General features: G+C 48.7%; 2 protein-coding genes across 4 annotated transcripts; one reads left to right on the forward strand and one right to left on the reverse strand.

Moving 5' to 3' along the window:
• Positions 1-2394: 2394 nt before the first annotated feature.
• BUD13 (BUD13 homolog) lies at positions 2395-12210 on the forward strand. Of its 2 annotated transcripts, none has more exons than XM_083481032.1 (11): positions 2395-2582; positions 4158-4254; positions 4531-4615; positions 5842-5899; positions 6883-7346; positions 7474-7826; positions 8253-8361; positions 9494-9632; positions 9959-10143; positions 10768-10849; positions 11216-12210. In XM_083481032.1, the coding sequence occupies exons 1-11, from the start codon at positions 2434-2436 to the stop codon at positions 11307-11309; spliced, it is 1815 nt and encodes a 604-aa protein (XP_083337158.1). In that variant the 5' UTR covers positions 2395-2433; the 3' UTR covers positions 11310-12210. The 2 variants fall into 2 exon arrangements, with proteins under 2 accessions (XP_083337158.1, XP_083337159.1); XM_083481033.1 differs by lacking the exon at positions 2395-2582 and adding an exon at positions 2651-3541.
• Positions 12211-12212: 2 nt separating this feature from the next.
• LOC310696021 (uncharacterized protein) lies at positions 12213-19479 on the reverse strand. 2 transcript variants are annotated; one of them, XM_083481125.1, is made up of 9 exons: positions 19171-19479; positions 17773-17882; positions 17516-17652; positions 16954-17131; positions 16407-16620; positions 15237-15375; positions 13568-13753; positions 12604-12746; positions 12213-12481 (listed from the first exon to the last, which is right to left on the reverse strand). In XM_083481125.1, exons 1-9 carry the CDS (start codon positions 19218-19220, stop codon positions 12403-12405), a joined length of 1236 nt encoding a protein of 411 aa, XP_083337251.1. In that variant the 5' UTR covers positions 19221-19479; the 3' UTR covers positions 12213-12402. The 2 variants fall into 2 exon arrangements, with proteins under 2 accessions (XP_083337251.1, XP_083337252.1); XM_083481126.1 differs by having other exon boundaries at positions 17773-17952.
• Between the last annotated feature and the right edge of the window lie 204 nt (positions 19480-19683).

Consider the following 19683-nt stretch of genomic DNA (forward strand, 5'->3'; position numbering starts at 1 on the left):
CTTCTGGTTTGAGGCTCATTTTGTTATGGCCTGGGATTCTGTTGGCGCAAAAAGCACAGGCCATGCACTGTTTGATTTACTCCCCCAACTGGCCCATCGAAGTTAGATGCCCAGGTATATCATTGTCCAGGATCTTCAGCACTTGGTTCTGTATTGAGTGCTGCCTCCTGCATGAGTAGTGTCTTGCATTTTCAGTAAGGGAGGCAACATTGTCAGTCTTCTCTTCTCCCCTGTTCCCTTGTGGATGTTCGGTTTCTTTGCATTTGTTTTTCTCCAGAGCAATAAAAGCGAGGTGTGTGAAAAGACAACAACTGCTCGCCCTCAGCTAGGGCCACTCTGCTCTTAGGAGAAAAATGAAGGATATTCAAGCCTTGAAGAACAGTAGGGATGTAATCGACCTTAGCTCCCTCTTAAACTAAAAGCTGGTACCCGACCTTGAAAGAATTGTATTTTCACACAAGCAGCATTGATTGTCTCTGCTTCGCAAGGGTAGGGGCTTTTCAGTGTAGCCTGCTTTCCTCTTCATGTGTTAGCCAAGGCTGGGCAATTTTGTCTAAAAACTTGTCAAGGCTGACACCTGTCAGTTGCACACTTGTAATAGGATTTGTATAAGGTAGTCCTCTCCACGTAGGTGTCATGGCATAAATTGGCCTTTGTCAGGCTGAAGCTCTCCAGCTGTTTTGGGTGATCATCCTGGTGGGCAGAAAGGGCAGCTGATGGGAGTGACTGCTCAAAACATCTTGAGGGTACCAGGTGGACAAAGGCTCCTGTAAATTACGGGGCTTCTGAAGATCTGTGTCTGTGATCATATTTTCTACCTGACCAAAGGTGTATACATGGAATTGTTCTTGGCTCTCTGGCCTGTGCTGCAGTGGATAGAGAATACCAAACAGTAATGGGTTGCTGGATCAGACCATACATATCCTGCTGTCCTGTTTCCCACACTAATGGTGCTCCCCCCCACCCCAGTGCCTCTGGGAAATCCACAGTTGGGAGGAGGTGAGGGCAGCAGCAGGCGATCGCTCTTATTGCTCTGTTCCTGAAATGTGGAAGCCTCTCAGCCTGGCAATAGTATTGAGAGGCTTGAGAGGCGAGGGTCAGGGGGCTACAGGGGTGCCAACTTGAATAAAATATTGGGAGGCCAGTAAGCTCTGCCCCGCATTACAAGACGTGTCACACGCACATCGTTTGAGTAGCAATGCCCATCAATTTTGGGGGCCCCTGGACCCCTCAAATATAGTAGTTGGCGCCTATGCCTCCCTATGAGGGATCCTAAGATAGGTGGTAGGTCTGCATCTGCCCCTTCTCTCTCCACTCCTCTCTCTTTACTGCGTTACTACTGCAATCTCTTGGGACTATCCCAAAGCAGTGGATTAAAATAGAAGGGAGATTCCAACTAAACATTAGGAAGAACTTTCAGGCACTAAGGGCTGTTTGATAGCGCAACAGGCTCCCTCAGAAAGTGGCACATTTTTTTATTGGAGGTTTCTAAGCAGAAGCTGGGTGGCCATCTGTCAGGGATGCTTCAGGTGTGATTCCTGCTTGCAGGGGGTCAGACTGAATGACCCCTGGGGTCTTCCAACTTTACAATTCTGTCATTCTGCTACCCACCCCACTCACTTGGCTGTGAAAGTCACCTTGGCCCAGTTCCTGTATCCTCCGCCTAGCCCACCTCACAGGGTTGTGCTGGGGAGGAAGAGAACCAGGCAATTCACCTTTAAAAATAAAATAAAATAATTTATTTGGTTTTACAAATTACAGCTTTACAATCACATATCCAACACACAACAGAAAGACAAGATTGCGTAGAATCTCCTGGACTTCCCTCCTCCCCTTCATGAGTCCAATTGTTAGTCATTTCCTTCTGCATCTTTTATAATAATTCAATTTTTTTACATCTTCATTATATCCAAAATTCACCATTAAACTACAAGTGTTGTCAGGCCATTCACCTTGAGCACCCTGAAGGAAAAGGTGCGGATAGGCTTGCAATAATAAACAAGGGTCACTGCTCTGCGCCCCCCCGCCCCCGCTTGCCCGGTCGCCTGGTGGGCATGGGATTACAGTACAGTGGTACCTTGGCTTAATTTGTTCTGGAGGCCTGTTCTTAACCTGAAGTACCACTTTAGCTAATGGGGCCTCCTGCTGCCGCTGCAGGATTTCTGTCCTCATCTTGAAGCAAAGTTCTTAACCCGAGGTAATATTTCTGGGTTAGCGGAGTCTGTAACCTGAAGCGTATGTAATCCGAGGTACTACTGTATTGCATTCCATCCCTCGCGCAGAGATGTTGCCGCTAGAGGGCGCCCTAGGCTCCCGCGCTCTTCACGGCCCCCAGCATCTCCAACCATAGAGACAGGAGGAAAAAAGAGCCTCGTTCTCTATGGTTCTGACTCCGTAGCCGACCTGCCTTCCGCTTCCTCCCGCCTGAGGAAGATGGCGGCGGCCTCGGCTTCAGCCTCGGGCCTGTCCAAGGCTGAATACTTGCGGCGGCGCTACCTGGAGGCCGACGGGCCGGAGGCAGACTCGGAGGCCAAGAAGCGGCGCAAGAAGAAGAAGGCGGCGAAGGAGCTGCCGCCGGGAAGGTGGGAGACGGAGGGAGGGAGGGAACAGGGCTGGAGGGCCGGGGGTGGTTGTTGGCTCTGTCTCCGCCGCGGCCGTCTCCTCCTCCTCCTTCCTGCCGATGGCGAGGAGACCCTCCTCCCTTTCCCCGCTCTGCTTTCCCCCTCCTTTTGAGGGGTATGAACGCATAGAAATATCTGCGCTTCTCTGCACGGCCTCTCAGCCTCGCCTACCTCGCAGGGTTGTTGTGGGTGGGGGTGTTGAGTGAGAATGGAAGGGAGAACCATGTGTGCCACCCTTGAGCTTCTTGGGAGCCAAAAGAAAGGGATATAAATGAATAAATGACGGTTGAATGCCAAAGTTCACCGCAGGGCAGCCTTGGTTGGTCAGACTGCCCGCCTTGCTTCTCAAGCCACAACGCCCATTTGTGTTTTTAATAGCCTTGCAAATATGCCCAAATATACTGGTCTGCAGCATTTTTACTTGCTTGTTGAAACGCGGCAGAGGAGGGATAGAGCATTGCACATCTGGGTGGGGTGGAGGAGACCCTTCCTTGTCTAGCAGCCTGCTTGCATTTCATGCTGGGTTTATGTCGTACCTGTGAAATTCCTCCTTCTATACGACAAAGGTGAATAAGTCCAATTATCTCTCTCCCACCGGACCACCCGACAGAGCGTTCCAGGCAGCCTGCTTGCTCACATCATCTGTGTGGCATTTCATGACCTTGTCTATGCAATTTCTGGTTTCCGATTCCTACCAGATTAGTGCTGGAATGTGAGTCTTTTTATGCCTCCACCAATCTTCCATTTCCCCTCTTTCTCTCCTGCTGTGTAACCAAGCCTCAGTATCATTCAGTAACATTGGCTGTCATTCATTCTATTCCCTTCCTGTCTTTTCTAGGAGTTTACTGTAGCTTTCAGATTGTAAGGTCCTAGTAGGCAGCAGTTTGTGGTCTTTGTATGAGAATCCTGCAAAATGGCAAGTACGTTGATGGTGCTGCCCATAGAAGCCTTTAGCATGCCACTCATCTCTTAAAGCAGTGGGCACAACATAATAAGAAAAATGAGGGCGCAGCCCACTTGTGCATTCTGAGTTTCTAACAGACTAGTCAGAATGTTGGGCTTGGATGTGGGAAACCTAATAACTAGGTAAAGGGACCTCTGACCATTAGGTCCAGTCGTGGACGACTCTGGGGTTGCAGCGCTCATCTCGCTTTACTGGCTGAGGGAGCCAGCGAACAGATTCCGGGTCATGTGGCCAGCATGACTAAGCTGCTTCTGGCAAACCAGAGCAGCTCATGGAAACGCCGTTTACCTTCCTGCTGGAGCGGTACCTATTTATCTGCTTGCACTTTGATGTGCTTTCGAACTGCTAGGTTGGCAGGAGCAGGGACCAAGCAACGGTATATTCTGACAGCCTAGCAGTTATCTAGAAGATTTATTGATGAGTATGATGGCTTAATAAATGGAAGTGTTTGTAATGCTACACTGTGATACTAATGCGATTTCTTATTCTAGGGAGCTGCTCTTTTTTTCAGAGAATACATTTAAACAATATGCTGATCTTTGATCACGTTGTGTTATCTGTTTGACATCCAGAATTCGCATAGTGGATGATGATGACACAAGCTGGAAAAATATCCCTATTGAGCAGGAAAAAGAGGATGAGGAGGGGGATGATGGAGACTTGCCTGTGGTGAGTATTTGGAGGCAGTTGGAAACAGAGTGCTTAGCTGTACCATCACTTATTTAAAACTGTTTAACTCTCTGAGTAGTACATCATCTTTTCTTCTCAGTCGTGTGTAGTGAAGGTCAATATAATTTCCATTTTACTCATTGGAATTGGAGGGTTCAGACAAGCACAGATGCATTCAGTACACACTGTAACAAGGGTTGCTCAGTTGGGGGGATTTTGGCTTTGCAGTGCGACGTGCCTCTTGGGATTGCCCAGATCTCCTGTCTTTCCTTCCAGGTGGCTGAGTTTATTGATGAGCGGCCAGATGAAGTTAAATGGATGGAAGAATTCCGAACCAGTAACAAGTGGAAGCTGTTGGGAGGTTAGTGTTCTGTAGTTCTTCTAATGGGATGATTATTTTGTGCTCTGTGAGATACTTTCATCAGATTAGCACTGCATGTAGGCACACAGCCAAGATGGGCACAATTTTTTTTGGGGGGGGGGAGTGAGGGGGTTCTTTTGTGTAGTTTTGTCTCTCTTTCTGTAGGTGTGGCAGAAGAGTGAGGTTAGGTGAACAGAGAAGTAGCTTAGTAAATGTTATGGAAGTGTAACCAAGAGATAGCAGTTACTGCGCAAAAAAGAATGAAGATGGAAAATACACTTTACTTATTAGTGTTTAGGCAATGTAGAGGTTCGTTGGGGTCTTAACAAAATAAGACATTATGAGTCATAAGAATGCAAACCGTGTCAGTAATGGCATCTCATGTAGAATTCAGCTAGTGTGAACATTTTTGCTATGACGTATCGAGTGTAATCCGTTTTTCATGACTATGCTACAGAAGTTGGTCAACAGTGACCCTTCAATGACATCCCAACTCACATTATCCCCCTGCCAGCATGGCTAATGTTCAGGGATGGTGGGAGTTGTAGTCCAGCAGTATTTGCAGGGCAGGGTGAAACAGTTTGTGGGAAGTGGAGTTTGAAAAAGAAGTTTGTGGGTTGCCAAAAAAGCCTGTTGGGGGTTTACTTTAGCTCAGGGAGGGGGCGAGCATAGGAATGCAGGGAGTTGCCTTATGCCAAGTCAGACTTTGATCCATCCAGCTCATTGTTATAGATACTGACTAGCAGGAGTCTCTTCTCCCACCTTGAGACACCAGGTATTATCCCTGGGATCTTTTGCATGGAAAAATATGTGCTCTCTTCCTGGACAGTGATGTGAATTTTCCAGGGGGGGGGGAATTGAATTGGGATAATTTGCATTGGAAAACTTTCTGATGCTCTAGAAGGTGATCTAATCTAGTGTGTTTATTTTACTTATATTTAGTAAACAACGCTTAGAAAGGTTGACTCTGTCTGACTTGCCTAACACTGTATTTTTAATTGGTGTTCATTGTTACTAATTACCATATGAGATGGAATGCATTCTGCAGAAAGATAAAGCACTGGAACACGTTCCGCTCCACATCACCGCTCCTGGGTTAGTTTTCTAGACATTGCTGTCCTTTGCATGACCATTGCAAAAGCCACAAAACTTGCATCTTCTCATAATGTTATGGAGACAATTCAGAGGTCTACATAAACATGGCTTGAATTGTGTTCTTTTTTCAGATCAGAAGAAAGAGTCACAAGAATCTGATCATTCTGTGACTGCAAAGTCAACAAAGAGGTAAGGAGGGTATTTAGTTGAGCATTTAACAGCTCATGTTTTCCTGACTAGGACACATCTGTGGTATAGGAGGAACAGATGGAAAGCTCTTTAACTTGAGTAGGCTGAAAGCAAAGAGTAAGGTTACCATAACTTCTGTCATAGAGCTTCAGTATGCTGATGTCAATGTAGTGTGTGCACACTCAGATGATTTCCAAACCATCCTACATATTTATGCAGAAGCTTACGAAAAGCTTGACCTATCGCTCAACATCCCCAAAACCAAAATGCTGCACCAACAAGCAAGAAACAACTTCTCTGCCACAAATCCAACTGAATGTTAAGACAGTGTTGTTTACTTACTGTTAAGACAGTGTTCATGAAAGACAATCTTACTTGTCTATGAGGGATCACCAAAGGAGGAGGAGGAGGAGGAAGAAAAGCTCCTTCAGGATGATTTTAACAGCTGCTGTGACAGTGGCTTTAACCTTTTACCTTGGAGTAGCTATTTAACATTGTGAGTGGAAGGAATGACTAGCACTTCATGTTTGTAGCACACCAGCTCTATGAAATCTTTGAAGCTAAGGCACAAAGCTTGTTGCAGGCTCATTGAAAACCGACTGTGTAGGCTCTGCACAGTTGAAAAGAGGACAGTAAGCCTCCCAACATCTTTATGACCATAGTTAGAACTGGGCTGGGCGTAGTGCGGCATAAGAGGGGTGTCAAGATAAATAATTGTCACATGATTCCAAAGAAAGTGCACACATGGTGGACAGTTGGCATTCTGACTGTGGTGGTATTGGCAAAGAAACTGGCAGTGGCAGAGTTTCAAGTGCCAACACCAGGAGGCTGAGTCAGCCCACTGGGTGTTCCCTGGTCAGGATTGCTACTCCCCGCTTGCTGCCAGCCTGCTGTGTCAAAACCATATAAGGCAGCAAAATTTTACTGAAAGTGACTTGCCTGTTTGAAGCTTTGACTAATGTGCATTTTGGATTTCCTTCCAGTTCAGACGCCACAAAACAGAAAAGAGCAAGGCATTCGCCAGACCAGTCACCGCCGAGGAGACGTCATGACTCTCTGGACCAATCACCGCCCAGGAGGGTCCTCCGTGACTCGCCGGACCAGTCACCGCCCAGGAGGAACCGTTGTGACTCACCAGATCAATCCCCACCCAGGAGGGGCCGTCGTGACTCACCAGATCTGTCCCCTCCCAGGAGGGGCTGCCGTGGCTCACCAGATCCATCACCTAAAAGGCATCATTCTGACACAGGCAAAAATAATACCAGAAGCTCGCATGGAGGCCGACAGGAACACTACGTTGACAAGTCCTCAGCCCATCAAGGGTGGCAAGCTACCTCTGACCTGTCACCACCCCAAAAGAAGACGCGTGATTCTGATGTCGGCTCGTTGCTGTCTCAGAAACGGCAGTTGCCCACTGGGGGTCTAGGAAAACAAAGCAACGCCAGAGGTGAGTAGCTTTGTGGAAGCCTTTCTCCAGAGAGGAGTATGTTTTGGGAGTGTGAGTTACTGGAAATCCTGGTAAACATCCAGTCACATTTGGTAATTTGTTTTGATGCTTATATGCCACTTTACAGACTCTGAAGCCAATAAACGGTCCCATTCATCAGCACCGTCACCGAGGAAGCGCCAGAGACATGATTCTGAATCCGACTCCGATTCTCCCCCACCCAGGAGGAGTGCCAAAACCTCCTCAGATTCGGACCTTTCCCCACCACGGGCCTCTCGCAGTACACACTCACAGCGCCCGAGCTCTCCTTCCGACCTCTCTCCCCCCAGAAGATCACGGGGCAAGTCTTCAGACTCTGATTTGTCCCCTCCCCGAAGAGGTCAAGAAGGCAGGAGGAAGGCCCACAGATCCAAGAGCCCCCCTGACCTCTCACCACCTCGACGGGCCAAGGACACCAAAGGGAAGGATGGCATCCAAAAGGTGAGGACTTTGTTATTCAGCAGTAAATGTGCTGATTCTGTTTTGTAAGCATGACAACCATGATAAGAACTGCTGCCAGACTTTGCTTTTTCTTCTTCTCTCCCTGCCCCTTTTCTCTTTGTGTGTTGTGTTGTTGTTTTTTAATAGATGGTAAATCTGCAGGCAGGGATGTCTTGTTTTAATTGATTATATCTAAACTACTATGGGAGCCTTTTGGGCTGAAGAGCAGAGTACAAATGCTCTAAATAAATAAGTAAGGAGCTGTGGAACCCTGTAATGATTTTCTGTATGCCTTCCCCAAGTGCTATGGGGAATGACTTCCCCCAGAGGCAGCTACACTGGAATTGTATGGGGTTTAGTATTTTTGTGGAACTGGCACAAGGGTAGCATTTTTGACACAGCTGTTGTGCTGCTTTTGGCTTGCAGGGCCCTCAGATGCTTTCGGGGGGCAAAGCTGGCTTAGTGTCAGCTGAGCTGCTGAGGAAGGAGCAGCATGAGCTCAGGAAACAGCAAAGCAGCAGCAAGCATTTGGAAGGTGAGCTGTGGGGTGGGAGGCAGAGGTGGAGAATATGACTTTCTCAGGGTCACACAGTGACTTCATGGCACAAGTAGGACGTGAATCCAGCCCTCACCCCCAGGGTTGTATGGGCACCTCTGTTTAAAACCCATCAGGACATGTCATCCCCACCAAGACTGGGTTATTATAGCAGGAATGAAAGCGGCTTTCAGAAGGAAGTGTTCGGCTGTGACCCTCCATAGTGGAGCAGGGCCCACCAGAGTTTTGGGCAGGTCCTCCTGCAAATGCAGTGGTGATGAGCTGGGACTGCTAGTTGCAGGAATGGGTAGTTGCAGCTGCTGCATCCTCTAAAGCAAACCACTGTCCTTTCATACGGATGTGGGAGGCTATGATTGAAAAATGTGCAAGCCTACAGATATTTGACGCAGGTGGCGCTGTGGGTTAAACCACAGAGCCTAGGACTTGCCGATCAGAAGGTCGGTGGTTCGAATCCCCTCGACGGGGTGAGCTCCTGTTGCTCTGTCCTGCTCCTGCCAACCTAGCAGTTCGAAAGCACATCAAAGTGCAAGTAGATAAATAGGTACCACTCCGGCTGGAAGGTAAACGGCGTTTCTGTGCGCTGCTCTGGTTCGCCAGAAGTGGCTTAGTCATACTGGCCACATGACCCGGAAGCTGTACGCTGGCTCCCTCAGCCAATAAAGCGAGATGAGCGCCGCAACCCCAGAGTCGGTCATGACTGGACCTAATGGTCATGGGTCCCTTTACCTTTTACAGATATTTAGAGTCTAATTGTTCACACCCAATGAAGTTAGCACCCAGCAGATTGAAAGGAAATGTAGATAGACCTTTCACCTGTGAAAGTCAAGAGCTGCTAGCAGTAGTGGTGGTGAGTCATACGATTTGTCTCGTTCTTGGCTCATTGTAAGTCTAAAATCAAAGTTCTGCAGTCCAGAGACCCACATTTCCTGCAAGCAGAAAAATACCAGTTCAGTTTATCATTTACAGCTTTGCTTTACTACAGAAATAATCAAATGTTTACTGGGTGTGCTGAGTTCACCAAACGGATAGATTCGATGGTGCGACATTTTTCAGCCTCCTGTTGTGGCTAGCTTGAATGCCTGACTCCTTCTCCCCTGCTTCCCTCCCCCAGCTGAATCGCGACATGCTGAAACGGTTTTCCGGGACAAGTCGGGCCGCAAGAGGGACCTGAAGCAGGAGTTGCTGGAACAGCGCAAGAAAGCAGAAGAGAAATCTGAGCGAGATGAGCAGTATGCCAAATGGGGAAAGGGGTAAGCTGGTTGGTTCCTGCGTTCAGGGCAGAAGGCCCACTTCCCTATCAGACCACTGAAAAATGGGGATGTGAAAATTCATTTAACAATGAGAAAGGAAGGTGTCCTAACACCAGCTCAGAAGATTGAACCTGACACCTCTTGCCTGTAGCATTGAGCCAGAAAGCCGCTGTGTCAAGCCTTCCTTGGCGTGTTGCTGACTTGGGCAACAGCAGGTGACCCTTCTCTCTTTCCAAACCTCCTGTAGTGTCTTGTGCAAAAAAGGCAAGAAAAAAAGTTGAGTCCAGCCGCTTATGCCCTGCTTTGTTTTGTGCCTCTCCCTGCAGCCTCACACAGAGCCGGCAGCAGCAGCAGAATGTGGAAGATGCAGCGAAAGAAATGCAGAAGCCACTGGCCAGGTACATTGACGACCAGGACTTGGACAAGATGCTGCGGGAGCAGGAGCGTGAAGGGGACCCCATGGCTGATTTCCTTAAGAAGAAGAAGGCCAAGGAGAAGAAAGATACCAAAGGTCAGCACTTGCGGTCTCCAGGTGTTACTGGTTTGTGGCAGTGGGGAGGGTGGCTGTGGTTGACAGGAAGAGGCACTGTGCTAATTCTCGTGCTTCCCAAAGGTCAGTTCTGATCTGTTACAGCTAAGAGGCGGAATGTTCAGCTTGGAAATAACTTTGACCCTAAGAGATGCACCTAAATGGAGTTTTCAGCAATGCCTTTTGAAAAGGATGGGGTGTCAGGAGTCAGAGGAGTGACTAAAGCTTTGTGGTGAAGAGAACTGGGCAAGAAACTCCCCCGTCGTCCTTCTCTGTTACACCCAGTCCTCACATTCTACTTCTAAGCTCCCCTCAACAAAAATTGCTTTCTGGGGTAGAAGGGGGGAAGATGTTGTTCAGGGCTACTTCCTCTAGGAAGGCATTTTGTGATGGATGGCATATCAGGCATTCTGCTTTCTTGCCTTGCCTCTGTCTTCCTGTGAACCCTGTGCCTTGCACCATGTCTTCCCCGTAAATCACACGGTCTTTGAGGACCACTGTTGACTTCCTCTATGTGTGTTGGGTCAGTGCTAGCATAACTCCCTGGCTTCACTGGAAAAAAATAATTGTTGAAGCTGTTTGCTTATTTTTCTTCCCCTTCTTCAGAAAAGCCAAGATACAATGGACCAGCACCCCCACTTAATAGGTTCAATATCTGGCCTGGGTATCGCTGGGATGGAGTGGACAGGTAAGTCTGTCTTTCTGCTAGTAATGGTAATAGACGGTCTCCAGTTACAAAGAACCATGTGATGTACCCATGTGGCATTTCCTACATGCAATATTATTACTGAAACAACTTCTGGTTTCGTGTCCATCCTTCATCCTTGATCATGACACTGAAGCAGCATCCCTAGTGGGGTTTCTTTGTGAAGTTTGCGGGTGGGTGGGATATCTCCATTCAGCTGCTGTTGGCAACTTTCTCATGACCAAGATTTGGGGCTGGGAAATTTGAAGGACTTGGTTTCACTGTGAAGGCCACCCAGCTCCTCCAAGAAATCTGCCTGCCCCAGTTTATTGTTGGTTCACCTTATTGACATTGTTTCTGTTCCTGTAGGTCCAACGGCTTTGAGCAGAAGCGTTTTGCCAGGATCTCAAGTAAGAAGGCAGTTCAGGAGCTGGCATACAAGTGGAGTGTTGAGGACATGTGATTTTCCATCCTGAGATGCGATGGAACCTCCTCACAGTGCTGGAGATGGAAGGGTCTCCTCTGCAGCAGGGTTAAAGGGGTCCACCTATCAAGACTGTTCCAGGTGGTTTTGGAAGGGCTTGTGGCAGCTTGCCGTTTCCAGGCAGAAGGCGAGACTGATGGAATTCCTGCAGTATATATAGACTGGGCAAGGAGGAGTGAGAGATGTGGTGCAGAAGCCCCAAGTCCTTTTCGGATGGAAACCTCTGGAAATCCACTGCTGGAAGAAACTGGTCTCTTACATATTAACCTCATGGAGCAGTTGAGGTTGCTGCAGCTGTATTTGAAATCTCAGGTGCTTTTTCTGGGTAAGGAGCAGGTGCTTTTTCTTGTAGCTGCTGGCCATGGTTGAAACCACTGGCTGGTTTGTGACTCTGAACATCCTGGTATACATAAGCACAACATCTTCCTGTGTTTTCTGTCTTGCACCGTTGGGTGCACACACTTCTGGACTGTGCAGTTTTTGCCTGGGCAGGGAGAATGCTTTCCCATAGCCTTTTCCTAAAAGGACCAGCTGGAAATCCGCACTCTTGTATTTGAGAATAAACTCACCTCCAACAGCAGCTCAAGGAGCTAGTTGGGAAGTCAACGTGTAGATTTTGAAACCCTTTTACATTTCCCCTGAAGCGTCTGCTGGTGTCACCGAAGGAGTCTCTTCTGTTCCTGCAAAACATAGGGGAGCTAAATGCAAAGACTTTGTCATAGGAAATGGGATTCTCTGCAGCTAATTTTTTTACAACCCTTTGTATTTTTGATGTACAGTTTGTAAATAACAACTTCCTTTTCCAGTTTGGTTGTATGCATTTTGTAAAGTTCTGTTACCACCATGTTTGTACCAGGGAACAAGAAAGATTTGGGCTTGAGCTGTTTCAAGTTTATATTACTCCTTTTTATTGAACACAAGTGTGTTTTTGCTATGGCAATATCCAAACATGAACAGAACTTGAGAGTACAATTTTATAATTTGTGAAGGAGCATAGATTCCAGCCCCCTTTAAAATCCACGATGTTCAGCCATTAGTCCCTGAGGTCTGACCCTTCTGGCACAGTCACACTTTAGTCGTCTGCTTCTTTCCTAGACTTCTGTTGCTGGGCTAGGTACATTTGCAGTCGACAGACAGGGAGTGGAATATGCCTGCAAAAGAGAATGCAGAGCTTGCTTAAGCTGCTGCTGTTCCAATCTCTACCCTGCAACAGCCCAGCCAAACTTTTGGATGCCTCCCTGGGGCTTTTCTTGGCCACTATTAGGCTGGATACCTGTAAGCCTCTCGGTGGATGGTGGCAAAATCTTGCCCTCCCTCAGTCTGGATGGGTTTCAGTTCTGGCTTGTAGTTCTTGGCCTTCTCCGCTCTCTTCAGCAGATAAGTGCTGCATGTTGTGGTTTGGCTTCCAAAATGGCCCTTTTGAAACAAAACAGAAACAAGCAGCAGATGCTTTCAGTGTCCGTTGGCAGAGATGGGATACAGTATTAAAATGTCCTTTGTCTGACACCTTAAGCCACAGCCATGAGAGGAGCCGACAAAGGGCTTCCTGTGAGAGAGCAGCCCAATCCACCACGTTCACATCTGCTTCATATATACTTGCAGAAGAGGTAGTTTAACTAGAAATGGGAAGGACTGAGAGTGGAGTAGATCGTTGAGGAAATTTGAAAATGATGCCAGGCAGTGTGCGTGCATCTTGTTCACTCAAGAGCTGATCCAATTTCAACTCCTACTTCCTTGGGCTTGAACAACAGTTGCATTTCCCTTGGGAAATCTCCAGTGCCCTGAGAGATTGGGAACAGGAATTTTGGGGGGTGGGGGTCTGACTTTTTCACCTCTGTTCAGCTACTGAGCAAGATTGGGGTTTGCTATTGATGCCTTTAGGCTCTTGCCTGCAACATGTCCCTTTTTGGTGGTTCTATTTCACAGAAGCTATATATTTGGGTCAAGTTTTTCTTCCCTGACCCATGAAGAGGACAGCCTTCCCACCCCCCTTTCTAACGTCCTTGCAGCAAATCAAGCCACTTCTCTGTCTATCTTAGTATTGTCTGCTGTGACTGACAGGGCTGAGGTAGGATGCATCTTTCTGATCACCTTTAGACCAGAAATGCCAGAAACTGGACCTGGAGCCTTATAAGTATTTGAGGATGTGACTAGGCAGGATTCCAGGGTGCAGTGATGGCTTTGCCCCCGAGCTGCGGCTCTGCCCCAAAGCACACTCTGCTCAATGGGTCCCTTACCAAGGAGTGGGTGCAGCTTCCTTCCCAGGGGTCTCCGTATCGAATACGAGGCTGAGCTCCCCAGTCCCTGAAGAAGAACCGGTGTGCTGTGGAGTTGTCAAACTGAGCAGCCAGAGATTTCAGGGCTGTGCCTGGATGTTTAATGGGCTGCACATGGTTGAGGAGGACAGGAAGGTGATAAGGAAGCTGCAAGAGGAGAGGAATGCAAAAAAGATACAGGTAAAGGTAAAGGAAGGACGAGGGTGGCGCTGTGGGTTAAACCACAGAGCCTAGGACTTGCCGATCACAAGGTCGGTGGTTCGAATCCCCGCAACAGGGTGAGCTCCCGTTGCTCGGTCTCTGCTCCTGCCAACCTTGCAGTTCGAAAGCATGTCAAAGTGCAAGTAGATAAATAGGTACCGCTCTGGTGGGAAGGTAAATGGCGTTTCCGTGCGCTGCTCTGGTTCGCCAGAAGCGGCTTAGTCATGCTGGCCACATGACCCGGAAGCTGTACGCCGGCTAATAAAACGAGATAAGCGCCGCAACCCCAGAGTCGGTCACAACTGGACCTAATGGTCAGGGGTCCCTTTACCTTTACCTTAAAGGTAAAGGACCTCTGGATGGTTAAGTCCAGTCAAAGGTGACTGTGGGGTGCAGTGCTCATCTCGCTTCAGGCTGAGGGAACCGGTGTTTGTCCACAGACAGCTTTCCGGGTCATGTGGCCAGCATGACTAAACTGCTTCTGGCACAACGGAACATTGTGACAGAAACCAGAGTGCACGGAAACACCGTTTACCTTCCTGCCACAGCAGTACCTATTTATCTACTTGCACTGGCATGCTTTTGAATTGCTAGGTAGGCAGGAGCTGGACAGAGCAACGAGAGCTCACCACCGTCGCAGGGACTGGAACCGCCGACCTGATCGGCAAGCCCAAGAGGCTCAGTGGTTTAGACCACAGCGCCACCCGCAACCCTTCAGAAAGTATCTGCAGAAGTAGGTGAAGGAGGCAGGGAAGGGAATTATCTGCTTGCCCAGCTAGCTGACACACGTTAGAGGTGGAACACTGGGTTGGGATGTGACTAGGCTTCATTCCAGTAGAGCCAATGGAGCAATGAGGACTTCAAGCTACCCTATAAATGTAGCCTGAAGGTCTAGGGCATGATGCCAATAGGAAGTAAAGGTAAAGGTAAAGGGACACCTGACCATTAGGTCCAGTCGTGACCGACTCGGGGGTTGTGGCGCTCATTTCGCTTTATTGGCCAAGGGAGCCGGCATACAGCTTCCGGGTCATGTGGCCAGCATGACTAAGCCGCTTCTGGCAAACCAGAGCAGCGCACGGAAACGCCGTTTTACCTTCCCGCCGGAGCGTTACCTATTTATCTACTTGCACTTTGATGTGCTTTTGAACTGCTAGGTTGGCAGTAGCAGGGACCAAGCAACGGGAGCTCACCCCGTTGCAGGGATTCGAACCGCTGACCTTCTGATCGGTAAACCCTAGGCTCTGTGGTTTAACCCACAGCGCCACCCGCATCCCTCCTATAGAAAGTGGGACTCTCATATTTTGAAATTCAATGGGCTCCACTGTTTCCCTCCCTAAGCCTTAGGGGTGAAGGGGAGATAAATTTCAAGCAGAAAAGTACTACCCTCATTCTCTTACCAACTTCCTTAGCTGCTGGGATGAACTCTTACCTTGGTAACGTCGTCTTCTTCAGATTTCCCAGCTTCCTTTGCCCCCCGGTTCTTTTTCAGCGTGATGAGCTTGGCACGAGAGTATGCAGAGGCGTTCCAGCTACGGTAGCTCTCTCTGTGGACAGTCTGGAAGTTGGTTCTGTGCAGAAGTGATGGCGTGTGAGAATCTGCAGTGAATAGTCCCATTGTTAAGTCTTGTGTTGCTGAAAGGCCTTTAAGCCAGTTGCACCATGCAGCAGTATTTGTTCTCATTGTGAAGGAATAGTGATTCATTCTATCCTCTTGGAACTGCTTTTAGAGTCAAAAGAGCCTGGTCTTACCTCGCTGACCTTTTCATGGTTGGCTAATGAAAACTGCCCTGGGTACACCTGTGCTAATGTAACAATACCCAAGAAGAAGATGCTGTACTTTCTCGTGGGCAGAGGGGTCCTGGGAGAGGATAAAAGGGAACCTTTCTTGGGACTTTAAACCACTTGCCAAAGAAAAGTCAGTCCTGCGGCACCTTAAAGGCTAACAAATTCATTGATTTATGGTATAACTTTCCATGGACCAAAACACATGTCATCAGATGCATGAAGTGATATCTCGGTTGACGGGTGTAGATGCAGGAGGAGAAAAATGCAAGGTGGGAGTTGAACAGTCATGAGATGAAAAAAGTACCATCAGTGATAATTAAATTAGAGCTTAGAGGGTATGTTAAACAGGCACAGGAGCCCTTGACACAGCAAATTGGTGATGATTTACTCAGCACTGCAAAGATAATTATGTTAAAACCTATAGTTGGGCAGGAAACCATGGTCTCTATTCAGACTCAGATGAACGTTATTGAACTTACTGATGAGTCGCAATCCAGCGGATTCACACTGAAGTTCCTTTCTCTGAGGATGGCCCCCTGCCTCCCCAAGATCAACAGCAAAGTGGTCTGGTAGGTCGAAATGTTCTCCTTTCTGAAATCCTATTCCTGTGCATTTACTCTTTCCCATTGGTGCTGGCGCATTTGCCCAATGTAGAAAATCTTACGCCATAATCAATGGCTTTGTCTTTAAGGTGCCGTTGGCCTCTTCGTGGTTTTGTTTTGTTGGTATCAGACTGACATGTGAAGTCCCTGCTCCTGTCTTTCCTCAATCCCAAACCTCTCAAGAATCGTTCCCCAGCACCTGAGATGCTCACCTGAAGGCTGGGTTAATTGCCAGGTTGTCCAGAGGAGGCAGGGCAGGTGCAGCCTGGCCAAGAAAGGCCCTTTGTTCTGGGAAATCGCTTTGGTACTTGGTCACATATTCAGCTGCTGCCGGTTCTGAGGATTTTGTGATGGCCCTCTTCTCTCCAAGAAATGCCCCCTTCCCCAAGAGCAAGCGGTGGCCGGGGGTGGTGACGACATTTACTCCTGCAGAGCAGAAAATGATGAATGATACCCTTTTATTTTGGTGTGAAGAGTTCAGAAACTCAGCCTTGCAACTCCCCCTGTATAGAAAGCTGCTTTTAATCCTAGGGAAAACTCACCTGGACTGTGTTCAGGTGGGGGAAGATACGGGAAGAGAGGAAACATTTTAGTTCAAAGACCTGACGCAGCCTCCAACTTAGAAATGCAACCAGGCCTCCCATTCCTGCCCCAGCTTAGCTCTGATTTGGTAGAACCAATACTATATTTGAGGTTAGTTGAATGTCCCCTTATCAAGCTTAGTTTTGCTGCTGCTGCTTTCTTCATTTTTAGCTTTACCTGGCTGGTCTGGAAGCTCCCTCTTGAATCCCTTGCTTCCGGAGCTGTTCTTGACTGCAGGGCTGCAGGGCTGGAGCTTGCTTGAAGGTTGCGAGAGGGCGGATGCTCGTGGTGGGAAGGGGAGCTGGCAGAGAGCCTGGCTCCGGAAGGGTCCCTGTGGGTGCTGGCCTCTCCTCTCCTGCAAAGCAGATGGCCCCACAACTTGCTCAGTAAATCTCTCCTGCACGCCTCTCACTTTCCAGCTGTGTGTTCATAAAACTGTGAAGTGCTGTGATGACGTTACATTTAGGTGCAGGGGGCTTTATCAAATGTACAAGCAAACCTGAGCCAAGGTTTGGCCCATGCAGGGTACTGCATAGAGATGAAACTTTGTTTCCTTCCGATTTCTTTAACAGAAATAATTCCAACCAAAAGCTCCCCTTTCTTCCCTTCAAGGTGTTTGAAGCTGTTTCCCCCTGAGATGTGCTAAAAGCAAGAGGGCAAATGAAGTAGGTATTTGCGTGCAGAACTGGGAGCTCCTCCTCACCCCAGGTGACAGGAGACCTCCCCCCCTTGTCTTTACCTTTGTGGGATGCTCGGTTCTCTTGCCTGGATCCCAGATGACAAACTCTGCCCTCTGGGTGGTCTGGAGGTCCATGGGAGGAGGATTTGGGTGTGGAGGGGTGCAGGGGGGCCTCTTGCTGCTGCGCGGGAGCACAGCTGTTTGGAGCAGGGGGGAAAGAACAGCAGTTAGGTGCTGGGATATGGTTGAGATCAGGGAAACGAAGGGACTGACCCAGCCCTTTCCCAGGCCAGCTGGGCCCCCCCTTCTCCACTTACCTGGTGGGCACGTGTAAGTTGCCTTATAGTGAGAGAGCCAGCCCTTCCCAGTCTTCGGCTGTGCAAGCAGCACCCGTTGCTTTCGGCAGTTCCTGTGGCGCTTGTGGCGGCTGCATGGGAAGCAAGCAAGCATCTGAGAACTAGGTGGCATCAAAGGGGCTTGTCTCTCTGGCAACAGCTCTATGTGCCAAGGAAAAAAGGGATACTTTTTTTGTTATTTGTACATATACTGCGGGACGTGGGCGGCGCTGTGGGTTAAACCACAGAGCCTAGGGCTTGCCGATGAGAAGGTCGGTGGTTTGAATCCCTGCGACGGGGTGAGCTCCTGTTGCTCGGTCCCTGCTCCTGCCAACCTAGCAGTTCGAAAGCATGTCAAAGTGCAAGTAGATAAATAGGTATAGCTCCGGTGGGAAGGTAAACAGCATTTCAGTGCGCTGCTCTGGTTCACCGGAAGCGGCTTAGTCATGACCCAGAAGCTGTACACCGGTTGCCTCAGCCAAGTGAGATGAGCGCCGCAACCCCAGAGTCGGCCACGACTGGACCTAATGGTCAGGGGTCCCTTTACCTTTACATATACTGCTTTATAGGCTGCTCTGTAATGGACGTTCTCTGCCCGCCTTGATAGATAAAAGCCTGGTTTGGAAAATGGAAGGTGCAGTGGGCAGGATGCGCCAGGCTTTGTACCACTGTGAGGGTTCTGGGATCGGAGCATTCCTTAAAAATTCAAGCCCATCCTCTCTGCAATGTGCTGCAATGCAGCTGGGCTTGCTTGCTGCCTGTTTTCTTCTTCTTCTGTATGTAGATGGGCTCACTTGCTTAAGCCAAACCAGATCTATTTCCAGCAATGGAAGCTCTGAGAAGCTGTGCCCCTCTCAAGTGCTGGCGGACCACAACTTGCACAATTCCCGACAATTGGCCACGCTGGGTGTCGGAACAGATGGGAGACGGAGTCCAACAACATTTTCCACGGCTCCAGGTTCGCCACACCTGGTCCAAATGGTTTGGGTTGAGTGGACCCACCCCTGGAAGTGAGGAAGGCGGAATCCAGGGCCTGGGCAAAGGTCTACGCATCGCCAGCTGCTCCTTGTCACCGGCTACCATTTAACCTGCAAAACCTAGAGCAAGGGTCAGCAACCTTTTTCAGCAGGTGGCCGGTCCACTGTCCCTCAGACCTTGTGGAGGGCCGGACTATATTTTGAAAAATAAATAAAAAATGAAAGAATTCCTATGCCCCACAAATAAACCAGAGGTGCATTTTAAATAAAAGCACACATTCTACTCATGTAAAAACCCACTGATTCCTGGACCATCCACAGGCCGGATTGAGAAGGCAATTGGGCTGGATCCGGCACCCAGGCCTTAGTTTGCCTACCCATGACCTAGAGGAACTGCACTTACCCACAGTCGCAGAGTTCGCAGAGACACTCTTTAAAGGGAGGGCTCTCCATGTTGTGTGAGAGAGATCTTCACCGTTGCAGAGTCTGTGGCTGAGCACTGTAGAGAGAACTGAAACTGCTCGGATTCCTGTACAGAGAGGCTTGTCCTTTGCTTTTGGCCAGAACTCAACTCAAGGGGTTTGTGCTGGTTGCTAAGGCCCACAAATCCCTCCTTTTGTTCTCCCCCCTCCTCTTTGCCAAGGGTGATTTGAATATGAAAGATGCTCCCCAGAGGCCTTCTGTATTTGCCAGCAGAGGTGTGGAATTTCTCAGAGCCCCAGTGCCTGGCACAGCTGGAGCACAAAGCAGGCAGGGCCTGTGTGCTTGTTGGAAGCTGGTCTGCAACTGGTTCTCTTGCTGCTCCATGCTCTGCCTTCCTTAAGTTTTGACACACCATGTTTGGATTTCCTCCGATACAGTATGTCCAGTATGTCGTACTGAGATCCACCTCCAAGGGTCTTCTGGCAGTTCCCTC

The sequence above is a fragment of the Podarcis liolepis genome (assembly GCF_965112155.1).
Source record: "Podarcis liolepis genome assembly, chromosome: 16".
Lineage (NCBI taxonomy): Eukaryota > Metazoa > Chordata > Lepidosauria > Squamata > Lacertidae > Podarcis > Podarcis liolepis.

Bases quoted from the DNA above. Each gene is read 5' to 3' on its own strand.
- BUD13 (XM_083481032.1), top strand. From the start codon at position 2,434: ATGGCGGCGGCCTCGGCTTCAGCCTCGGGCCTGTCCAAGGCTGAATAC. The intron at 4,616-5,841 runs GTTAGTGTTCTG...TTCTTTTTTCAG, and splicing joins CAAGTGGAAGCTGTTGGGAG to ATCAGAAGAAAGAGTCACAA. The intron at 9,633-9,958 runs GTAAGCTGGTTG...CTCTCCCTGCAG, and splicing joins TATGCCAAATGGGGAAAGGG to CCTCACACAGAGCCGGCAGC.
- LOC310696021 (XM_083481125.1), bottom strand. From the start codon at position 19,220: ATGGAGAGCCCTCCCTTTAAAGAGTGTCTCTGCGAACTCTGCGACTGT. The intron at 12,747-13,567 runs GTAAGGGACCCA...TTGTTTCAAAAG, and splicing joins GAAGCTGCACCCACTCCTTG to GGCCATTTTGGAAGCCAAAC. The intron at 12,482-12,603 runs GTATCCAGCCTA...TCTCTTTTGCAG, and splicing joins ATCCACCGAGAGGCTTACAG to GCATATTCCACTCCCTGTCT.